This window comes from Ambystoma mexicanum, chromosome 14, assembly GCF_040938575.1.
Source record: "Ambystoma mexicanum isolate Mex_15411 chromosome 14, UKY_AmexF1_1, whole genome shotgun sequence".
In the NCBI taxonomy this organism is placed as follows: Eukaryota; Metazoa; Chordata; class Amphibia; order Caudata; family Ambystomatidae; genus Ambystoma; species Ambystoma mexicanum.
The window spans coordinates 541723984-541745037 of NC_090940.1; the positions used below are offsets into that span (position 1 = coordinate 541723984).

The 21054-nt window shown below is 47.8% G+C and overlaps 1 protein-coding gene across 2 annotated transcripts in view; it reads right to left on the reverse strand.

Annotated features, from left to right (window-relative positions):
• Positions 1–21054, reverse strand: part of LOC138526940 (cholesterol 24-hydroxylase-like) — a 524604-nt gene that overhangs the window by 27081 nt on the left and 476469 nt on the right. For both annotated transcript variants that reach the window (XM_069637830.1, XM_069637831.1), the window contains 2 exons: positions 13510–13598; positions 5425–5491 (listed from right to left, as the gene is read on the reverse strand). In XM_069637830.1, the coding sequence (XP_069493931.1) occupies positions 5425–5491; positions 13510–13598 (156 nt within the window). The remainder of the gene's footprint in view (positions 1–5424; positions 5492–13509; positions 13599–21054) is intronic.

The window sequence follows — 21054 nt, forward strand, 5'->3', positions numbered from 1 at the left end:
CTGTCAGCAGGGGCATGATTGTACTGCATAATACAAGGAACAAGTTACTTACCTGTAACTGTTGTTCTCCAGCATGGGTCTGGCATGGATTCACATGCTCATGAATATTCCCCGTCGTCAGGCCGGGAATCCTCGGTATAGAAAAAAATCAGTATCAGTTTCGTTTCTGATCTGTCTTTCTTAGTAGTAACCAATTACTGGTCTCTGGGTTATACTGCCCCCAGCCAATGACTGCCCTCTCCCTAAGCCCCGCCTCTGGCAGCCATCCTCAGATTTGGTAGCGCGTAAAGTGGCAGTATGACCAAGTGAAGAGCCGCAGAGGGGTAGGCGGGAGGGTTCGCATGTGAATCCATGCCAGACCCATGCTGGAGAACAACAGTTACAGGTAAGTAACTTGCTCCTTCTCCAGCATGGGGTCTGGCATGGATTCACATGCTCATGAATAAGAGAATACATAGCAGTACACACATGCACAACCACAGGAGGTGGCAACAGGCTCAACATTGAGCAATACAACAACTCAACATTAAGCATCTCTTACCTCCTCACCAGGCTCACGTTAGGCGAACAGGTTGCGCAGCACTGCTTGGCCGACCCTGGAGTCCCGATCGACGCAGTAGAATCTTGTGAAGGTGTGCGTCGACCTCCACGTCGCAGCCCTGCAGATGTCCAGCAGGGGCACACCAGACAGGAACGCCGTGGTAGCAGTGATCGCTCTGGTCGAATCGGCTCTCGGACGTCCGGGCAGCGGTCGGTTTGCCAACCGGTGACAGTGCATGATGCAGCCGGAGAGCCATCTGGAAATGGAAGTCTTCGAGAGAGCCTTCCCTTGATTCACAGTCCCAAAGTTCACAAACAGCTGCGACGTCTTCCGAAAACTCTTCGTGCGGTCCACGTAGAACTTCAGCGCTCTAGCTACATCCAGCGAGTGCAAAGTCCTCTCAGCCGGCGACGAAGACGACGGGAAGAAAACTGGCAACACCAAGGGCTCGTTGAGGTGGAAGTCCGACGGCACCTTGGGCATAAAGGAGGGGTGCGTCCTCAGCACCACCCTCGTGCCATGAAAAGTCAAGTATGGAGGCTTGCAAGATAGGGCCTGGATCTCTCCCACTCGTCATGCGGAGGTGATGGCCACGAGGAAAGCTGTCTTCCATGACAGGAACTTCAAAGGCGCCGAATGCATAGGCTCGAATGGGGCCCCCATGAGCCTTGTCAGCACCACATTAAGCTCCCACGCCGGGGCAGGAGCCTTCACCGGCGGGAATGATCGGAATAGTCCCTTCATGAATTCTTTCACCAGGCGATGCGACCACAAGGACGCCCGTCCCGTAGTCCTGGTATATCGGGAGATTGCAGCCAGATGTATTTTGATGGAGGCGTGAGCCAGTCCAGCTTTGGCCAGCGACAGTAGGTACGGCAGTACTTGAGGGGCTATAATCCGCAGAGGGTTAATCTCCTGTGCACGGCACCAGACAGAGAACCTCTTCCATTTATGTCCGTAGCACTTGAGAGTTGAGGACGCTCTGGCCTTTGCAAGAACCTCTCTGCAGTCGGCCGGGATGTCGTACACTCCAAACTCTAGTGCTGCAGGTGCCAGGCCTGCAAGTTCAGCGACTCCGGGTTGTAGTGAAGAATGGCGCCTCCTTCTCTGGAGAGAAGGTCTGCGTCCGTCGGCAGCTTGACTGGTGTGGACGTTGACAAGTCCAGAAGATCCGGGAACCAGATCTGTCTCGGCCACGCCGGTGCGATGAGGATCATCCTGCACCGGGACCTCTTGAGCTGGTTGATGAGCCGGAGCAGCAACGGCAGCAGAGGGAACGCATAAAGAAATAGGCCGTACCAGGGGAACGAGAAAGCATCGCCCATGCTCCTCGGCTGGGGGAAACTGCTGGCGAACCTCCGGCACTTGGAATTCGTCGCCGTCGCGAAGAGATCGATTTGGGGTTCGCCCCATCGTCTGAAGAGTCCATCCACTTGATCCTGGCGTAGTTCCCTCTCGTGGCACGAGCGCAGCTCCCTGCTGAGTGAGTCTGTGATCGTGTTTTTTTATTCCTGCCAGATGAAGAGGCAGCAGGAACATCCGTTGGGCGACGGCCCAATGCCACAGCTCCTGGGCTTCCTTGGATAGGGCCGGGGACCTGGTTCCGCCCTGCTTCCAGATGTAGAACATCGTGGTGGTGTTGTCGGTGAAGATCCTCACCACTTTGCCCTTGAGGGACGGAATAAAGGACCTGAGGGCCCAGAACACTGCGCGGAGGCCTCTCGCGTGAAGATCTCCGGAGTGCGCTCCCCAACCTTCCAGGGAGGCGTCCGTCGTCACCATCACCTGGTGAGCCGGGGTCTGAAAGTCCGTGCCCGCCGACAGATGGAAGCGGGTACCCCACCACCGGATCGCCTGACAGAACGTCTCGTTGAGAGGGATCCTGTCCTCGAAGCTGCCCGTCGACTGGACCCAGCGGGCGTCGAGGAACTCTTGTAAGGGGTGCATCCGAAGCCTGCAAAGGCGCACAAGATAAATGCAGGAGGACATCATCCCGAGGAGGGACTTGATAGATCTTACCCTGGCTATGTCCGTGGCCAGCAGACGCTGCACCTTGCCCAGAATGGTCCTGGTCCTTTCCTCCGACAGCGAGGCCAGCCGCGCCACTTTGTTGAGCTTGGCTCCCAGAAACAGGGCGACTTGCGACGGAACCAGGTTGGATTTTGGAAAGTTGATGGAGAATCCCAGGTCCGTGAGCAGCTGGACGGTCTTCGCAGTGTGCTCCACGGCGAGCTCCCTTGTCCTTGCCCAGATGAGCCAGTCGTCCAGGTAGGGGTAGACGTGGATCCCCTGTAGGCGCAGCCGCGCTGCCACCGGTGCGAGGCACTTGGTGAACACCCTGGGTGCCGACTTCAATCTGAACGGGAGGGCCTTGAACTGGTAGTGCCGCCCTTGGACCACGAACCTGAGGAACTTTCGGTGTCTTTTTAGGATGGGGATGTGGAAGTACGCATCCTCCAAGTCCAACGACGACAGGAAATCGCCCTCCTCCAGCTGTCCCAGCACGTGCTGGAGGGTGACCATACGGAACTTCTGTGCCTTGATGTACTTGTTCAGTCGTCGCAGGTCCAGGATGGGGCGCCATCCTCCTGTCTTCTTTTTTACGAGGAAGTACCTTGAGTAAACTCCAGAGCCCCGAAGCCTCTTTGGGACAAGCTCGATGGCACCCTTCTTGAGCATCGCCCTTCTTTCCAACAGTAGTTGAGGGGAGTGATTTTCCTTCCTGGCCACGGGTGGAACGCGAGGGCACTTCTTCTGAAACTCGAGGGCGTGCCCTTGGGCGAGGGCGTCCAGCACCCAACGGTCGGTGGAGATGGACTCCCACACGCTGACGAACCTCGCCAGCCGGCCTCCCACCGGGGTGCTTCGGCGGGGGCCCGACCCCACGGTCGGTTCAATCTTGTTTGGAGGCCACCTTTGATGGCGCCGGCAGAGGATGCGCCCTGCCTGGCAGCCAAGGAGCCGACCGTTCGGCGCTCCCGATGCCCGCGGACTCACGGTGCTTAGCCTTTTGTTGGGCCCCCGTCGCCGGGGCGCCCTCACAGGACTTAGAAGACCGCTCAGACTTCTTTTTCTTCTTCTCGCCTGACGGGCTCTTCCCTTCCAGCCAGTTGGCGAGACGGAGGTGGCGATCCTTCATGGTCCGCTCCGACATGTTCCCACAAAATGCACAGTCCTTCTCCGTGTGCGTCTTGTCCTCATGGAGACAGTAGAGGCATAACGAATGCTCGTCGTCCTTGAAAACATTCTGAAGCTGGCATCCAGGGCAGGTCCAGAACAGCTTCCCGGGCGTCGAGCTTCCTTTCTCCTGGGCCATGTCCGGGGTAGGCCTCGGAACTTCTGGAATCCTCCAAAAGCGTAACTCGACGAAATCCTCCCCCTTGAGGGGCGTAGAAAACTCTGAAACGGATCCCCGTTGATCGGATGTAGAAACGGTGGAGCTTGAGGCTCTATTTAACCGAAAAATGAGAAAAATCTCCTGAAAAAGCGTGAAAACGCAGCAAAAGCTCGAGAGCTACAGCACGAGGACTCCCAACACTTGAACGTGCGGTAAAAATCTGAGGATGGCTGCCAGAGGCGGGGCTTAGGGAGAGGGCAGTCATTGGCTTGGGGCAGTATGACCCAGAGACCAGTGATTGGTTACTACTTAGAAAGACAGATCAGAAACGAAACTGATACTGATTTTTTTCTATACCGAGGATTCCCGGCCTGACGACGGGGAATATTCATGAGCATGTGAATCCATGCTAGACCCCATGCTGGAGAATGACGGAAGCACAATATTGTTCATTTATGTTCTCACCTGAATTTTGCATTCTAATGTAATGTCATTAAGTGTTATTTATTAGTATTCACGGTATAAACGACACCCGACCAAGGGCTGACAAATCCACTGTATGTGCATTGTCGTCATTCAGTGTCTTGCTGGCACATAATGTCTCATTGATCTCATTTTGTCAAGGTATAACTTTTTTTCACACAGGAAAAAGGGGTTTCTGGGAGCTAGCCCATATACTTGCTTCTAGTGAAGGCACTAATTTGCACCCAAATGCCCAGGCTAGGCGTTATAGCATACTATCCTAAGATGTCCGTGATACATGCATGTGCGCGGTACGGTGTGTGCAACGGGGCTGTTACATACAGGTTGCTACTTAATCAATCCTACATTTTACTTACCTGTGGTTTTCACATTACTCTTCACTATCATAGGGCACTACACCATCATTTAAGTCTGGAGGCAGAAGTATTTTGCAAGCTTTTGGCAGGAGTGTCCAGGTTTTCAGGATAACCACTAACTATGTAAATAACTCTAGCCTAAATTCTACTTTATAGAACTGTATCCTGTGTGGCATAAAACATGAAGTGTATTAAGCTCTGAAGGATCCGATTTGCAGAGCTGCAGTTTAGAGTCCAAAAACTACAATGACGAGTTTCCCTGTTCGATTTACAATCAGAAAACAACATCAAGAATGTTTTATAATAAAAAAGCGTTTTGGAAAAAATAATACATTTACAGTATAAAGAATAAAAAGGTGTTTCAAAATGTATATTCGAGGCAAGCTGCACTTGATTGAACTAGGTCTTGGATTTCCATATCCATTTCATATGAGCCCCTTTGACACTGGGTTTTCTATGTATTTTACGCGGATACCCTGAAGGCATGGAGTCGATTTGTGTCTTGAGGACTGACCCGTAAGCAAAATAATACAGCTATTAACATTTTTGGTGGAAAAGTTGGGCAGGGATATAAAAAAAAGTCCTTTACATAGAATAGGTACCCTGATGGTACTTAAAGGGCATTAAGTTGACCGCCTGCCTACACACCTGTACCTGGAGAACTAAGAGTCAAAACACCTTTACCCCCCTCTAGTGTCTTTTCTTACCTGTGAAAAAACTTGTCCAATGCACGACCGAGGCCCCAAAGAAAATGGGAAGTAGCTGAAGTAGGGTCTAGAGGAAAAACAAGAGACATTGACATTAAACAACCCAAACTGGTAAAATGAACAACAGACAAGCCGTTACAGCTGGCTGTAAAACTATAAGGTTTTTTGATGAAAATGTAAATCTCATTTGCAAATGTGATGCTCAACTTTGGTGGGTATAAAGTTGCTTTCACACAAATTGTCTCAAAGTAGTTATAAAAATGCGAATTAATGCACAAGGAAAATATGCATGGATGTATCATCATACGTGTTTTCATAGACTGCAATTCAAAAGTCTGTATTTTTTGGTGCACTTTGGTTGATTGAAATCGACGAATTTTAAAAAGAAAAAAATCAGGTCACATTATTGTCCACCAAAAGTGCACTAAAAAAATGCAGACATTTACATTGCAGTCTATGAAAATTTCAATAAAAAAATAATCATGTACAGCCGATTACATTTCATGGTCAGTCAGCTTGAAAAAAATGTTAAAAGTGAACCTTCAGGATACCCCTCCGCCCTCTTATTTTAGTATGGGGCGTAGACTGGGTACTATGCCATGTAACAAAGTCTTCATGGGGAACTCCTCATTAGGCACTCAGTGGGGCTATGGGGACCAGGGACGCCCTTCACCATCTCAAGAGCTCCTACAGGCTGGTAATGGGATTCTGAGGGCCCCTCCTCTGCTCCCCAGTTCTCGTTTGTGGGACCCGTCCGAAGGGCACCCTCTTCAGTGCACCCATACTCCATGGTGCCCAGGTAGGGAAGATATAACCCCAACTAAAGACTGCCAATCGCCTGCCGCACGCTGGCAGGACCAGGGTCTGTACACCATCTGCCACCTCTTTGGACAGTGCCCTAACCTATCCTGAAATTGGGCATCCCTCAAACAATATGCACATGGTCACTAAAGCGGGTGTTCAGTACAAGACATTGAAAATGGACTATCAAGTGGCAGCAGCAACAATCACTTAAAAATGGAGTCGAGAGTGGACTTATAGGGAAACCATAGCATTCTTGATATTAAAGATTGGAAACAGAGTCAGGTTTATGAACTAAGAGGGCGAAGCTTGGGTGTTGGTGGATGGCAAATAGGATTGGCGTTTAAAAGGAATATGAGCTGCGTAACGAGGATTAAGTGGCAATGGGCTAAATGTGGTAACAAACAGAATTCTCTAAAGATTTGCGCATCAAGGGCTCAGAATACACGGTGCCCCATTAGCATTGACATCCCTACCCTGAGATCCTCCTCTTTTAATATTCTGTGAGGCCTGCAAACAAAGGAACCTGATTGGCTGCTCCCCCCTGCCCCAGGTGTTCATAGACAATATTGTACATTCATCAGCTGATTCCTTTGATTCTGGAACATCCGAGTGTTTCTACACCTCCATCTTCCCCTTCGCATGTTGCGCGGCATCTACTGCACCCAAGAGCAGCGAACTGGCTGCACGGGTTGCCATGACAACCAGAAACACAGAAGCAGGCTTCCTCACCGTATACCCTCCTTCCCCACCTCTCAAACAACCTGAAAAAGACTACAAAAGCCATCCTCCTAGGTTACCTTAACTTAGGGCTCAATGACCCCAATGACTCACAAGTTGCTACGCTTCACAAAGCACCAACTACCCTGGGCTTCAAACAGGCCGTCTCCCAGCCTACTAACATCAAAGGACGCACCCTCTCTTGGGTGGCTCAGCACAACTGCTTGCCTTCAGTAACGGCCATCTCTCCTATTCCATGGTCCGACCGGCACACCATCCTCTTTGACCTCATCATCAATAAGAGGCCGCCTAAGCAAGAAATCCTCCTCCCAGCCGCACTCACCAGGAGCTTCCGCCTTCTTATCAAGGAAAGGCTTATCCCGTTCCTCCTTGTCCCGGCTCTTCGTCCCCCTTTCTCCAGAGACCCCAATACCTTAGGTAGCTCTTTTAAGTCCATCCTTACCCAAGCAGTGGATGCCATTGCCCCACTCCCCATGAGGAAAGCCAAATGCTCCAAGCACTCCAATGCCTGGTTCTTGCAGGAGCTTCTCGAGCTGAGCACCAGGAAAAGGGCATCACACTCTGCATAGAAGGCCAATGCCACTGTCCCCACCAGACAAGCCTTCCAGGATATCTCTGGAGACTACAATAAAGTAATAACCAAAGCCAAGGCGAAATCCTGCAACACCAGGATAGCAAACACCAAATCGGACACAAAAGACATTTGCGCCATTTTTAGGGTGTTAGAATCACCTACTCCTACCCCTCAGACATTCACCAAAAACAAAGAGTGGTGTAACAGCCTGCAAGACGCCATGCTCGACAAACTCAAAACCCTTCAAGAACAAATTCTTCCTCACCAAAATACGCTCAGTCACCAAATAACCCACCAGCACTATCCGAGACTCTCCACCTTTCTCCTTCAGAGAAATGAATGAGAACAAAGTTCTAGCCCGCCTCAAAACTATTAAAGCTTCCAATTATAAAGGAGATGTGTGCCCCGCACAATTTATCAAGGACTGTGCCCCCTCTCTCGCCCTTTTCCGAACAGCCTTCATTAATGCCTCTTTCTTTGAGGGCCATATCCCCTCCTGTTTTAAGGAGGCGTGGGTTCGACCTCTTCTGAAGAAGCCTGCACTAGACCCCACTATCCCAGGGAACTATAGGCCAATTACCACAGTCCCTTTTCTGCTGAAGATCCTGGACAAGGTAGCCTACCTGCAGGTCCAAAAATTCCTGGAGGTTAATAACTTGCTAGGTTTGCAGCAATCAGGTTTTCGCCAGGCCATGGCACTGAGACTGCATGATTAGACTTGAAAAACCATATGGATGATCTCAGGGAATCAGGCAAACCAGCCCTCCTTCTGTCCTTGACCTATCGGCAGCTTTTGATTTGGTGGACCATAACACCCAATGTCACCATCTCTCCTCTGCAGCTAATCTCTCCCCATCAGCTATAACCTGGATTACTGCCTTTCTTTTGAAAAGAGTCATAAGGGTTTTCTCCAATGAATCCTGTTCTCACCCTAGCACTATCAATTGCTGAGTCCCACAAGGATCTTGCATCTCTGACTCTGTATAACCTGTTCACAAGGCCTCTATTCAACATCTTGGACGCGCTAGGCATCTCCTACACAAATGATGCCAATCCGCATGTCCTCACCCCCCTCTCTGGCAATTATGACTCAGACCTTGTAACCCTCAACTCTATCTACTCTACTATTCAAAAGTGTGTGGCTGAGAATTGGCTGTGCCTCAAGGGTGAAAAAAAGGAACTACTGCTAATAGGTTCACAGGCCACACTAAAAAAGCTCAACGAACAGTACAGCTCCTTCGTGGTGGATGGCTTCATAATCCCCGTCTCCTCCGCGGTCAAAACCCTGGGCGTCTACTTAGATTCCAACCTTTCTATGGTCAGGCAGGTAAACCCTATTGCTTTGGCGGCAGCTTACTACACCAAACTTCTCAACTCCGCAAGACTTTTCCTCTCAGAGCAGAACTGCCTCACTATACCAAGAGATATAATTGGGTCTAGGCTAGATTACTGTAATGCTCTCCTAGCTGGTACCTCTGTGAAAAACATCTGTAACCTACAGACAGTTCAAATCAATGCCCTTAGGGCCGCCACTGGCATCTCCAAAAGGGAACATATCTCTGAAACTAGTTCACTGGCTTCCCATTAAAGAGCGTATCCTATTCAAGATCCTTGCCCTTACGCATAAGTGTTTCTACGGTACTACCCTTCGATACCTATCTCAGAGATTCTGTGAACCCAGTGAAGTTAGGCCCACCAGGGCAGCCTACGCAAATCACCTCACCTTTCATAAGATACTAAGGACTCGTGCAGGGGGCTCTAGCTTTCCATTCATGGCAGCCACCCACTGGAACTCTCTCCCATCCCATCTCAAAAACTTGGACTCAGGAAATCGCTAAAAACATTCCTGTTTATATAGCTAGCCTATATACTGTTGGTTCCTACTGTCTGTACCATGAAGCTATTGTTTCCACCATTGTAACTCAAACTATCGAATATGTACTCTTGTAACATCCATGCTACACACTCACAGTAACCCTGAGCAAAGAATATCAATGTTACTAATGTAACCTTAAGTAACCTTCATGAAACAGCGCCTCAATGCCTTTAGGCTGATAGTTTTTTATTGTATGTATTTGTATAGCGCACTATTTTAGGATTTGATAATTTGCTCAGCAACACTAATGTTCTTGTTCACAATATATACTAGAATAAACAGGAACATGGTAAACTTTTTAGAATGAGCCAGTTTAAAATATTAATGCAAATATATAGTTTCAACTTTTAATACCTATTTTGTACAGAGAGAATACACAAAATGTAATTCCTTCTTGAAAAGGGTCTACTCAGAAAAAAAACATCCATCTGTTTCTTATGCGAGTACAAAGGAAATGGTTAATTTTGTGTGCTGGCTACTGACTAGATGGTAGTGCTGCAGAAATTCCACATGTATTATAGTATCAAAAACATTGCAGTTTGGTTCTCTAGTTCCTTACAAGGTCTGTTTTAACCCAACCCCTGAAAAGCTTATCTGTGTCCAACTGCCCACATATGGAGGGGGTGGGGGTAGGAGGGAGAGTGAGCGAGAGAGAACAAGAGTGTGAGCGAGAGAGAACAAGAGAGAGAACAAGAGAGAAGAGAGAACAAGAGAGAAGAGAGAACAAGAGAGAGAACAAGAGAGAGAGAGAGCACAAGAGAGAGAGCACAAGAGAGAGAGCACAAGAGAGAAGCGAGAATGAGAGAAAACGAGAGAGAGTGCACAAGAGAGAATAAGAGGGAGAGAAAAGAAGAGAGAGAGAACAAGAGAGAGCACAAGAGAGAGAGGAGAGAGAACAGAGGGAACAAGAGAGAGAGAACGAGAGAGATAACAAGAGAGAACAATAGAGAGAACAAGAGAGAGAGAAGAAGAGAGAGAACAAGAGAGAACGAGAAAGAACGAGAGAACGAGAGAGAACGAGAGGAGAGAATGGGAGAGGAGAGAGAACGAGAGGAGAGAGAACAAGAGAACAAGTGCAAGAATAAGAGAGAGAACAAGAGAGAACAAGAGAGAACGAGAGAGAAAGAACAAGAGCGAGAACAAAGGAGTGAGAGCGAGAGAGAGAACGGGAGAGAGAGAGAACGAGAGATAGACAGAGATCTATCTCCGCATGCTATATCAGGCACAGCAGCAGCAGGAATTTAAATAGTGCAATAAAGACATTCTTTGAAGTACATCAGAGTAGGTAGTGCATCAACGTGGTTGGCTTTCCCATTTTGCATGTACCTGCTGGCATACCAAGAGTGAGTTGACACTCCTAACTCTGTTTACTTGGATCTGGGAGGGCACCAGGGTGGGAAACGGTGTCAAAATTAGCTCCGTTACCCTCTGGCTGTGATGTATAGGCGGACTGGCATCAACCTCTGAAATTAAGAGACCAGATAACCAGAGACAGAAGAAGATGCTATCTGGAACCATCTGGTTGCTACCGCCAGGTAGCACATCACATGCTGGACTAGAATCTCTGGCACTTAACCCCTGAGATGCAACTGATGGTTGCAAAATGTGACTTTATCCCATCTTGTACAAATGCTGAGTCGAATAAGTGCCATTATGATTGCAAATCGCACCCATTTTTGCCCTCAATTAAAGGACCTACTGGCCAGAGGATTCCGTTGGGCATGATGAATATAGTAGAATAGAAACTGTTTTTTTATTTGCAGTTTTCATAATCTAATGATATATTATCTGAAAAATATAGACATTTGGCAATAGCTCTGGTAGACCATTTGTAGAACCACCTGCTCAATGCAATGGTTGACCCAGGATTAAAAAACTGGACTCCATGCAACCCAATGGCATGAATGCAGAATGGGACTTAAGTTGTTTTTTGTGAAAACTGAACGTATGTAGAAAGATTGAAGTATGAAGCTAAATTCACCAGATTTCAAGTTGATTGAACATGCAGTATCAGTATTTTACAAGAACTCTACTGCAAGTAAATCCATACTAAGATGGCGCCCGAGCATAACTAACAGTAAGTCACCTCGTCTAATCCAACAGTGACTCAGTTACCATAACAACCGAATGAACTGGCGACCCCTCATTACAGCGAACTGCTTTGCGCACACGGAAAATCACGGAGAGGGAGAGAAGAGAGACCAGACGATCGAACGGGGAGTAGCGGTCAGCCTTCACACGGCGGCACCGCCACGTTGACGAGAAACGAACACGGCGTTACCACCACGTTGACGAGAAAGGAACACCACGGGAATCCAGCATCAGAGATGAGCACACGCATCACATGCGCTCATAAAATGACTTAGCAGTAAACCGATAGAATTAGGGTTTTGACACTGGGACTCAGCGCTATTACAAAGCGACTGATCCCGGTGCAAAACCCGCACCAAAATGTAAGTAAAAAACACAGAGTGAAAACAATCCGTTCATTGTTTTCCAAACAGGTACAACAAAAAGATCCCGCGTTGTACGCTCGAGAGAAACAAATCTCCATGAGAGAACCGGCTAATTGAAAGTGTGGAAAGAGTTTGGAAGAACATTTGATCTTCTACACCAGTGAAACTGAAGGTCAGAGTTATCTTTAATTTATAGCCTGAGGAACAGTCATATAACATCGAATAATTTCAAGTAAAAAATGAAACTGATTGGATCCTTTTCTATTTAAATTTCAGAAACAGAGTTACCAGAATTTGAGTATTGCCCGCACCTGATGAAGGGCAAGAATTGCCCGAAACGCGTTGTGCACTAAAAAGCAGCTTAAAGGCAACTTAAGTGAAAGAAATAAGCCTTAGATTTGGACTATGTGACTGAATTCATTATTATATTAGATGAAAAAAAAGAAATGTTTATTTAGGTTATTGAAAATGTACCATGTACATAGAAAACTGTTAATGTTGAATGCATTATGAGAAACACAGAAATTCAATTATTTTCTTTTTTGAAACACGTTTATACTTTGTCTCAGAACATTAAATAATTGAAAAAATTACTTTGAGATTGAATTCATAATTGAAAGGCTAAATCGGAATTTGCATAGTGTTATGCTCAAAAGTGTGCACGGAGATATGGTCACTCATGTGTAGAGTGGACCTGTTTATTTTGTCTGTTTAGATTAGATTCTGTAGCCCAGAATCACTCTCTTTAAGCACCTAAAACAGATGTAAAAAGTTGACAAAAACTCTTACTAGAAATAGTACATTAACCCAAGGAAGATTTGTCACCTATCAGGTGTGCTCCTCTACACCAATATTAACACTGCATGCCAGTCAAGGACTATACTGCACAATGGAAGTGCGGTCAAACATACCCATAGTGCAATATGAAAGAAATGACCACCAACCCAACATTTTGCACTGGCCAACTTTTTTACATAATCTTGCCCCTGGTCTTAATGGCAGTGTCATCCTCCAACCATACACCTACAGTCCTCTGTAGTTATGATATAATATGATATTTTATTTATATTGTGCTCATACACGGGTGTTTCAGAGCGCGTTCAGGGGTCTACAACCTGTGGTTCTCCAGATGTTTTGCACTAAAACTCCCTTGATCTCTCACCATTCACTATGCTGAATAAGTTTGGTGGGATGTGCAACTAGAAGTTTGCAGGCCCGTGCTGTGCTGGCAGCAAGAGAAATGTTGGATCTGACAGCATCGAAACCCATTTAGAACAACCCAATGTGTCCAGTTGAGGTTTTGAGGTTTAAAAAAAACCACTTATCCATCATAAAAGGTTAATATTACATACAGAAATACCTTCAAAATAAAGCCCCTCCCAAAATATGCACAATATATAGAGTATATGACTAGAATCAGGGGTCTCTCCAATTCTCAAGTGCAAACTCAGCTACCATGTTTTCAGGATTTGTACACAACCTATATTTGAATCCAATGAATTTAAAGAGAAGTCACTTACATACTGATTGGTTAACCAGAAAACCTGGTGCGTTTGCAATCTTGTGGACTGGACTTGTAGAACCCTGGACTTGAAACTTCAAAACATTGATTTGATATTCTTTGGAAATTCACTTACTTTGGCGCATCCGGATGAAATCTGTCTGGATCAAAGGTCAGTGGATCCTTAAAATACTTTTCCATCCTGCCCATTACGTAGGAGACAAACTGTAAACAAAACAGATATCACTTTTTGTTTTCAGGGCCTTCGCGCCCTTACCTGAATAAGAGAGTAAAATGTGAATATTATACATCCTGCATGCTGTAAATAAACACTTTCACAATAAGTGCACTGTGCATTCTGAAATGTTAAGATGCTGTACCAGATGGATCTATTCTGCAGTAGCAGAAATAAGCACCTGATGCATATTAAGTAGCTTTGGGTTTCCACCCTAAGTTACATGGGGAATCCAGACGTGGAACCCTTGCTCACTGTTCTTAGAGAGGCACAGCTCCACCTCACTGACAAGGCCCAACCAGGACGAAACACGTGTCTGGGGTTGCTGTTGGTACTCTTGTTCAGAAGAGAATTGCCTGGCATTTCGGTGCTGACTGCGCTTGGGCAAGACAGACTGATATGTAGTGGGCATTGCTCTTAAGGAAAGGATGGTGAGCTAAAGACTCTGGTTGAGACTCTAACCCGGGATATAGGCCAGTAGAGAGACACTCCCAGGATCCCCACACCCCCTGTTTAGGCAACGGCTCTAACCCTGTCTGAGCTTGAGCAGGGAGGAAAAAAAGTCTCACCTGGGCCTTTCCTGTGATGGAGTTTATCTGTGTCTAGTCACCTAGTACGCAGTGTGTACATATCACAAAGGAAACCTTGTAATGCAGGCATTTACAGGTGGTTAGGAACAGGTTCCAAGCTTGCCGATTGTCCTGCGAGTTGAAAACAGTGGCGAAATGCCTGCTATACTAAAGTACTTCTTACCTTGTAACGTTCTTTCGACGGGATGTTCCTCCGACGTATTCCTCATCTTAGATATCTCCTTCCAGCTCTGCTGGCCTTGGAAAAATTTTTCTCTAGAGGGTGCTGCGCGTCGACGTCCTCCGAGTCGATGTCCCTCGACAGCCGCCGTATCGACGTCGACGTCATCCTGCCTATAAAGGCCGCGCGCCGCGTCCGTTGCTCAGTTCCGTTTTGTAGCCCACAATAATTCTTTCTGGACTAGACTAATCACCACGAAGGAGCGTAAGCTGCAACAACAAGGGAAGTAGAACTGCGGGGATGGATGGGAGGGTCGATGAGGAATACGTCGGAGGAACATCCCGTCGAAAGAACGTTACAAGGTAAGAAGTAACTAGTTCTTCGAAGGGATTGTGTCCTCTGACGTATTCCTCATCTTAGATAGGCTCCCATAGCAGTATTCTATTATCGGAGGAGGGAGTACTGACTTCATGCTGTCTTCTATTGATGAATAGAATGCAGTACAGCCCTTCCAAACCTAGTCTCTTGACTGGAGGAGGAATCCAAGTTGTAAAATCGTGTAAAGGTATGGGCAGACGACCATGTAGCGGCCGCACAGATGTCTTTAACCGGCACACCTCTTTTGAGGGCCGATGAAGCTGCAATACCTCTGGTCGAATGAGCCCTAAGGTTTTGAGGGGGCTCTTTCCCTGCCAGTTTATAACATTCCAGAATGGCTAGAATGATCCATCTGGAAATGGTCTGCTTAGTTATTGGTAACCCCAGCTTGTGACCTGTGTAACCTACAAACAGCTGGTCTGCCTGTCTTATCCTGGCTAGTCTACTGATGTAAAAACTTAAAGCCCTTCTAGGGTCTAGCCTGTGTAACCTCTCTTCCTCTTTCCCCGGATGAGGAGGAGGATAGAAAGATGGTAGGGTAATCTTCTGAGTGATATGGAATTCCGAAACCACCTTTGGGAGGAAATTAGGCTTCACTTCCAGGACAACTTTGTCTTTGTGAAATATTGTGTGAGGGGGTTTACAAGAAAGAGCTTGTAATTCGCTCACCCTTCTAGCAGATGTAAGTGCTATTAATAAAACAGTTTTAAGGGTAAGTAATCTTAACGAACAAGAATGGAGTGGTTCGAAAGGTGTGCCCATCAGGAAAGTTAGTACTAAGTTTAAATCCCATAGGGGAACTTGGAATGGTCTTGGGGGATAAACATTGGTTAACCCCTTTAGAAACTGTATTACCAAGGGTAATTTGAAATAGGATGGTTCTTCCGCAGTGCGCTTAAAGATGGATAGCGCTGCGAGATAGCCCTTAATGGTGCCAACTTGAAGGCCTGAATTCGCCAAATATAGAAGGAAGGACAAAACCATTGGTGTACCACATGAAAAAGGGTCAATATTCTGTTCTCTACACCAGCTGCAAAATCTGTTCCAACGGCAGCGGTATAAAGACTTTGTTGCTGGCCTCCTTGCCGAAAGCAACACCTCCATAACATCATCAGGGAGGTCCCAATCCTTGTACCTCAACCTTTCAGAAGCCAAGCGTGAAGGTTGAGGGTTTTGATGTCTGGATGGAGAACCTGACCTCCCTTCTTTGAGAGTAGGTTCTCTCTGAGTGGAAGTCGAATTGGAGGGCAGATGGACAAGTCTAGAAGGTCCGGGTACCACGTTCTCCTGGCCCAATCCGGGGCAATTAGGATCATGGTTCTCCGGAATCTTCTCAACCTCCTGATCATTTGAGGAATGACAGGGACTGGTGGGAACGCGTACAGAAGCTGAAACTCCCAGTCCACTATGAACGCGTCTCCCAGAGCTCCTCTCGGGGGAAATTCCCTTGAGCAGAACAGATCGCATTTCCTGTTGACGCTGGTGGCGAACAGATCTACCTGAGGGGTTCCCCAAAGGGCGAAGATCTCTTGAAGGACTTCCTGAGCTAGTTCCCACTCGTGGGAGACTGTGCTCTGCCTGCTCAGAGCGTCCGCTGTCAAGTTCTTCTCTCCGGCTAGGTGAACTGCCGATAGAGAGATTCCTTCTTGGATTGCCCAAAACCAGAGCTGCATCGCCTCTCTGCACAGGGGTAGTGATCCTACGCCTCCTCTTTTGTTGAGGTAATGCATGGCCACTGTGTTGTCCGTCATTATCAGGACGTTCTTCCCTTGTACAGCTGGCAGGAACGCCTTCAGCGCAAGTCTGATGGCTCTCAGCTCTAACAGGTTGATATGTAGTCTGGACTCCGATGGAGACCAACGACCGCTGATGGTCAAGTCGTTGGCGTGGGCTCCCCACCCCGTGAGTGAGGCATCCGTGACTACTGTTATCTCCGGCCAGGGTTGCCAAAAATGTTCTCCTTTCAGAATGTTCTCCTGACAGGCCCACCACAGAAGGTCTCGAGCTACTCTGTCGGGAACCTGAAGAAGATCTGTCATTCTCCCTGAGAATTGTGACCACTGAGTCCTCAGTGCCCACTGGAGGGATCTCATTCTCAGGCGAGCCTCTGGCAGTAGGAAAATGCAGGATGCCATGAGGCCTAGCAACCTCAAAAAGTCGAAGGCTGGGAGACATTGGGCATGTTGAAACTTGGTAACCATCTGTAGAATATCTTGAGCCCTCACCTCTGGTGGCGAGGCTTTTCCCAGGGAAGTGTCCAGGATCGCTCCTATGAACTGGAGTCTCTGCGATGGTATCATTTGTGACTTCTTTAAATTGAGGGAGAAGCCCAGTCTGTGAAGGGAGTGGCACACGTTATTTAGCTGGATCTGAGCTTATTCCGAAGAAACAGCCCTGATCAACCAATCGTCCAGGTAGGGGTAGACGTGAATCCCTTCCCTCCTTAGACTTGCTGCCACTACCGACATTAACTTGGTGAAGACCCTCGGGGCGGAGGTCAGCCCAAATGGCAGCACTCGAAATTGATAGTGAGAGTTGCCAATTGCGAACCTCAGGTATTTCCTGTGTTTGAGATGGATAGGCACATGGAAATAAGCGTCCTGAAGGTCCAGAGATAACAACCAGTCCTGGAACTGAAGGGCCTGGAGGATCTGAGAAAGAGTGACCATCTTGAATTTGTATTTTCTGAGGAATTTGTTCAATTCTCGCAAGTCCAAGATGGGTCTCAGTCCTCCGTCTTTCTTTCGAATGAGAAAGTAAGGGGAGTACCAGCCCTTGTTCCTCTCCGCTACAGGTACCGGTTCTATGGCACCTTTCTCTAGCAGGTCCAAAATTTCCTGCAAGAGGAGCGGATCTGGAGCTTTCTGAGAGCTGATCCCCGGTGGATGACTCTGAGGTATACGTAGGAAAGGCAGGCAGTAACCTTGGGCAACTGTTTCCAATGCCCAAGCATCTGACGTGATAGCCTGCCATACCGCCAGATGTTGAGTCAACCTGCCTCCTACAGGTGTCCTGTGAGGGAAGTCCTCAGAGTGGTTTTGGGGCGGCTGATGCAGATGCCGATGGTAAAGAGGCACCTGCTGTTGCTGCGGCTTTTGAATATCTACCCCGTCCACCTCGGGTAGTTCTTCTTTGTCCCCTTTGAGCCGGTCGTCCTCTACCTCTTCCGAATGCGGAGTAGAAGCGAAAGGACTTGCCCCTCGCAGAGGATCCTGTGAGACGAAAAGGAGTTTGACGGATTGCAGCTCCTAGGGATTTTGCTGCTGCTTTTGAAGTTTGCAGTTTTTCTAAACTGTCATCCGCCTTTTTCCCGAACAAAGAAGAGCCATCGAATGGCATGTTCAAGAGCCTGGCTTGCACATCTGGGGCAAAACCAGACTTTCTCAACCAAGCGAATCTCCTGGTTGATGTACTTGCCGCCATTGCTCTGCTGATACTGTCAGCCGAATCAATGCCCGTCTGGAGGGATTCGCACATAGCGTCTTTACCGTCCTGTATAATATTCAGGAACGCATCCCTTTCTTCTCCCTCCGGGATGCAGTCAGCCGCTGTAGAAGCACACTCCCAAAGTGTATGGCTGAACCTAGCAAGGGTGCAAGTAGCATTAACAGATTTTAACGCCATGCTACATGCTGAAAAGACTTTCTTTGCCATAGCATCATATTTTTTATCGTCCCTGTCCTGTGGGACAGTAGGATAAGCCGTCTTGACATCAGTAGAGGATGCTGCCTGTACCAACAGACTTTCTGGGGATGGGTGTTTAGACAAAAACTCCGGGTCTGTAGAGGATACCCTGTACTTAGTAGACAGTTTTTTATTTACTGCTGGTAAGACATCTGGGGTTTCCCAGTTTGTCATGACCTTCCTCTGAAGAGCTTTATGAAAAGGCACCACAGGATCCTCCTGTGGGCCTTTGTCAAGAATATCCGTGAGGTCATCTTGTTGGAAAGATTGTGAAGGTGCAGACCACCCCATTAACTCTGTGATCCTGGCCATTAAGGCTCTATAGGGGGTTTCAGCATGCTCCCCCGGGTCTGGCCTAGCAAACTCCACCTCAGGGGAAGTGTCTAACCCACTTGCCTCATGTAAGGAATCATGAAGATCCTTTAACCTGCGTTCTTCAGAGGAAAATTCCTCTCTAATTGGGGTTACAGTCCCTGCAACTCAAATGTGTCTTCCTGTTCAGACAATTCACCCTCTTCCAAAATTGAGGACATAGTTCTCAATTGTTCTGAACTCATAAAGGGAGTAAATCCCATTTCCAGGGCAGAGGGTGCCGAGCTTGTCATTATCGGCCTCGAAAACGTCGATGTCGTCGACGCCGACGTCGAAGGCTTTGAGCGTGGCGTCGAAAACAAAGGCGGAGGCCTCGATGACCTTGACAGAATTGGGATTCTACTCGACAATCTCAAAGCCATCGCCATCGAGGACCTGGGGATAGTCACTGGGTGTGTCGTGACCGTGACTTTTCTTGGCGTCGACGCCGGTGTCGAAGCTGGCGTCGAGTCGACAGACCCGTGTGTCGAAGGTTCCTTCGACAACGGCGTCGAAGACACCGACCTCGGCGTCGACGGAACCCTCGTCGACGGAACCTTCGAGGAAGGTTTGGAGGTCATAGTCCTACTCGAGGGTTCGAGACGCGCTCGAGAGGTTTCCTTCGCCGGGTACTGCGACTCGTGGCGTTTTTGACCTTCGGGTCTTTCAACCAGAGCATCGCTCTCGGCAGTCTTCGAGGGGGTCGAGGCCGCTTTCTCGAAGACGCTCATCATATTTTTGCGGAATTCCTCCCATTCAGCCCGGGAACTATGTTTCGTGGGGCAAGGGATTCTTTTTGGCGAAACAGAGGAAGAGGAAGACGGAGAAGGGGATCTTCGACGTCTCCTCTTCGAGTGCTTCGATCTCGAGGAGTGATGGGACCCACTCCGAGACCTGGAGCGCGAATGGTGACGAGGAGACGAGTGTCTCGACTTCGTCGACAAAGAAGAAGCTTTAAAAGTCTTACCTTTCTCCAGCTTCCCCCTACGCTCCTTCAGGGCTTTAGCTGTCATGGACATACAGTCCTCGCACTCCGAACAATGATGTTCAGCTCCCAAACACCACAGACAAACTCTGTGAGGGTCAGTCAGCGACATCTTTTTCCCACAATCTCGGCATTTTTTGAAGCCGGATCGAGGAGTTGTCGGTTCCGACGAGGAAGCCATCGAGTATGGATCGAATAACTCGAGGTAAATAGGATTAATCTGACAAGAACTGAGCAACGGTATTCCGAGGCACTGAGTAAGCGCGGAAAAACGGAACTGAACAACGGACGCTGCGCGCGGCCTTTATAGGCAGGATGACGTTGACGTCGATACGGCGGCTGTCGAGGGACATCGACTCGGAGGACGTCGACGCACAGCGCCCTCTAGAGAAAAAAATTTCCGAGGCCAGCAGAGCTGGAAGGAGATATCTAAGATGAGGAATACGTCAGAGGACACAATCCCTTCGAAATGGCATGTGTGAACTAAACAATTAAAGTGAATGGCAGGCTGGGAACATGTTAGTATAGCCCATATAAGAAGCCAATAAAGCCATTACCACACCACTCGACAAGGCAGGGTGTCGGTTGGTGTGTATAGACAGTGAAAACTGAACAGCACAGCAATTGCCTAGCTGTGCATAATGAGGGGCAATGGAGAGCAACAACAGGTTCATAAGGGAGCATATCAATGTTTATACAGCGATGTCGTGATGAGTGGCGAAAGACTCGGCACAGAGAGTCATGTGGTGGTGACAGGCGGCACAGCACAGTACAACGTTGTTTCATCACCAGTCGTTTTTTCGGCTGGTGTTTTTATGAAAATTTGGAGGGGCAGTGGGGAAGGGTAGATAAGGGTAGGGGGTCGGAAACATTTACAAATAGGTGGGGGAGGGAAGCTTAAAAAAACCTTCGATTTACTTTTTTCGGTAAAATGCATTCGTAATAACACCCATCGTAAAAATGCCTGTGGATGATATGACATAGAACTCACGACACAAACCTCATTCATTTTTTAAAACCATTCTGCATTAGATTTTATAGTACATCACTGTCTAAATCATAGCCAACATCATTAATGACACTACTAATCACTTTAAGGCCAGCCACTCCATTCCTGTTATTGCCAACACCCAAAAGTACATCTCACTGAAGCAATTGTGAGACAGGGTATGTACTAATTACATATTTATAGACTTAATTCCTTCTGCCTTTCCCCTGCATGAAATGTGACTGGTAGAGGTGGCCCATTGGCTGCCTCCAACATTGCTTGTGGGGGAAAAAAGGCAGAAGATGAAGCA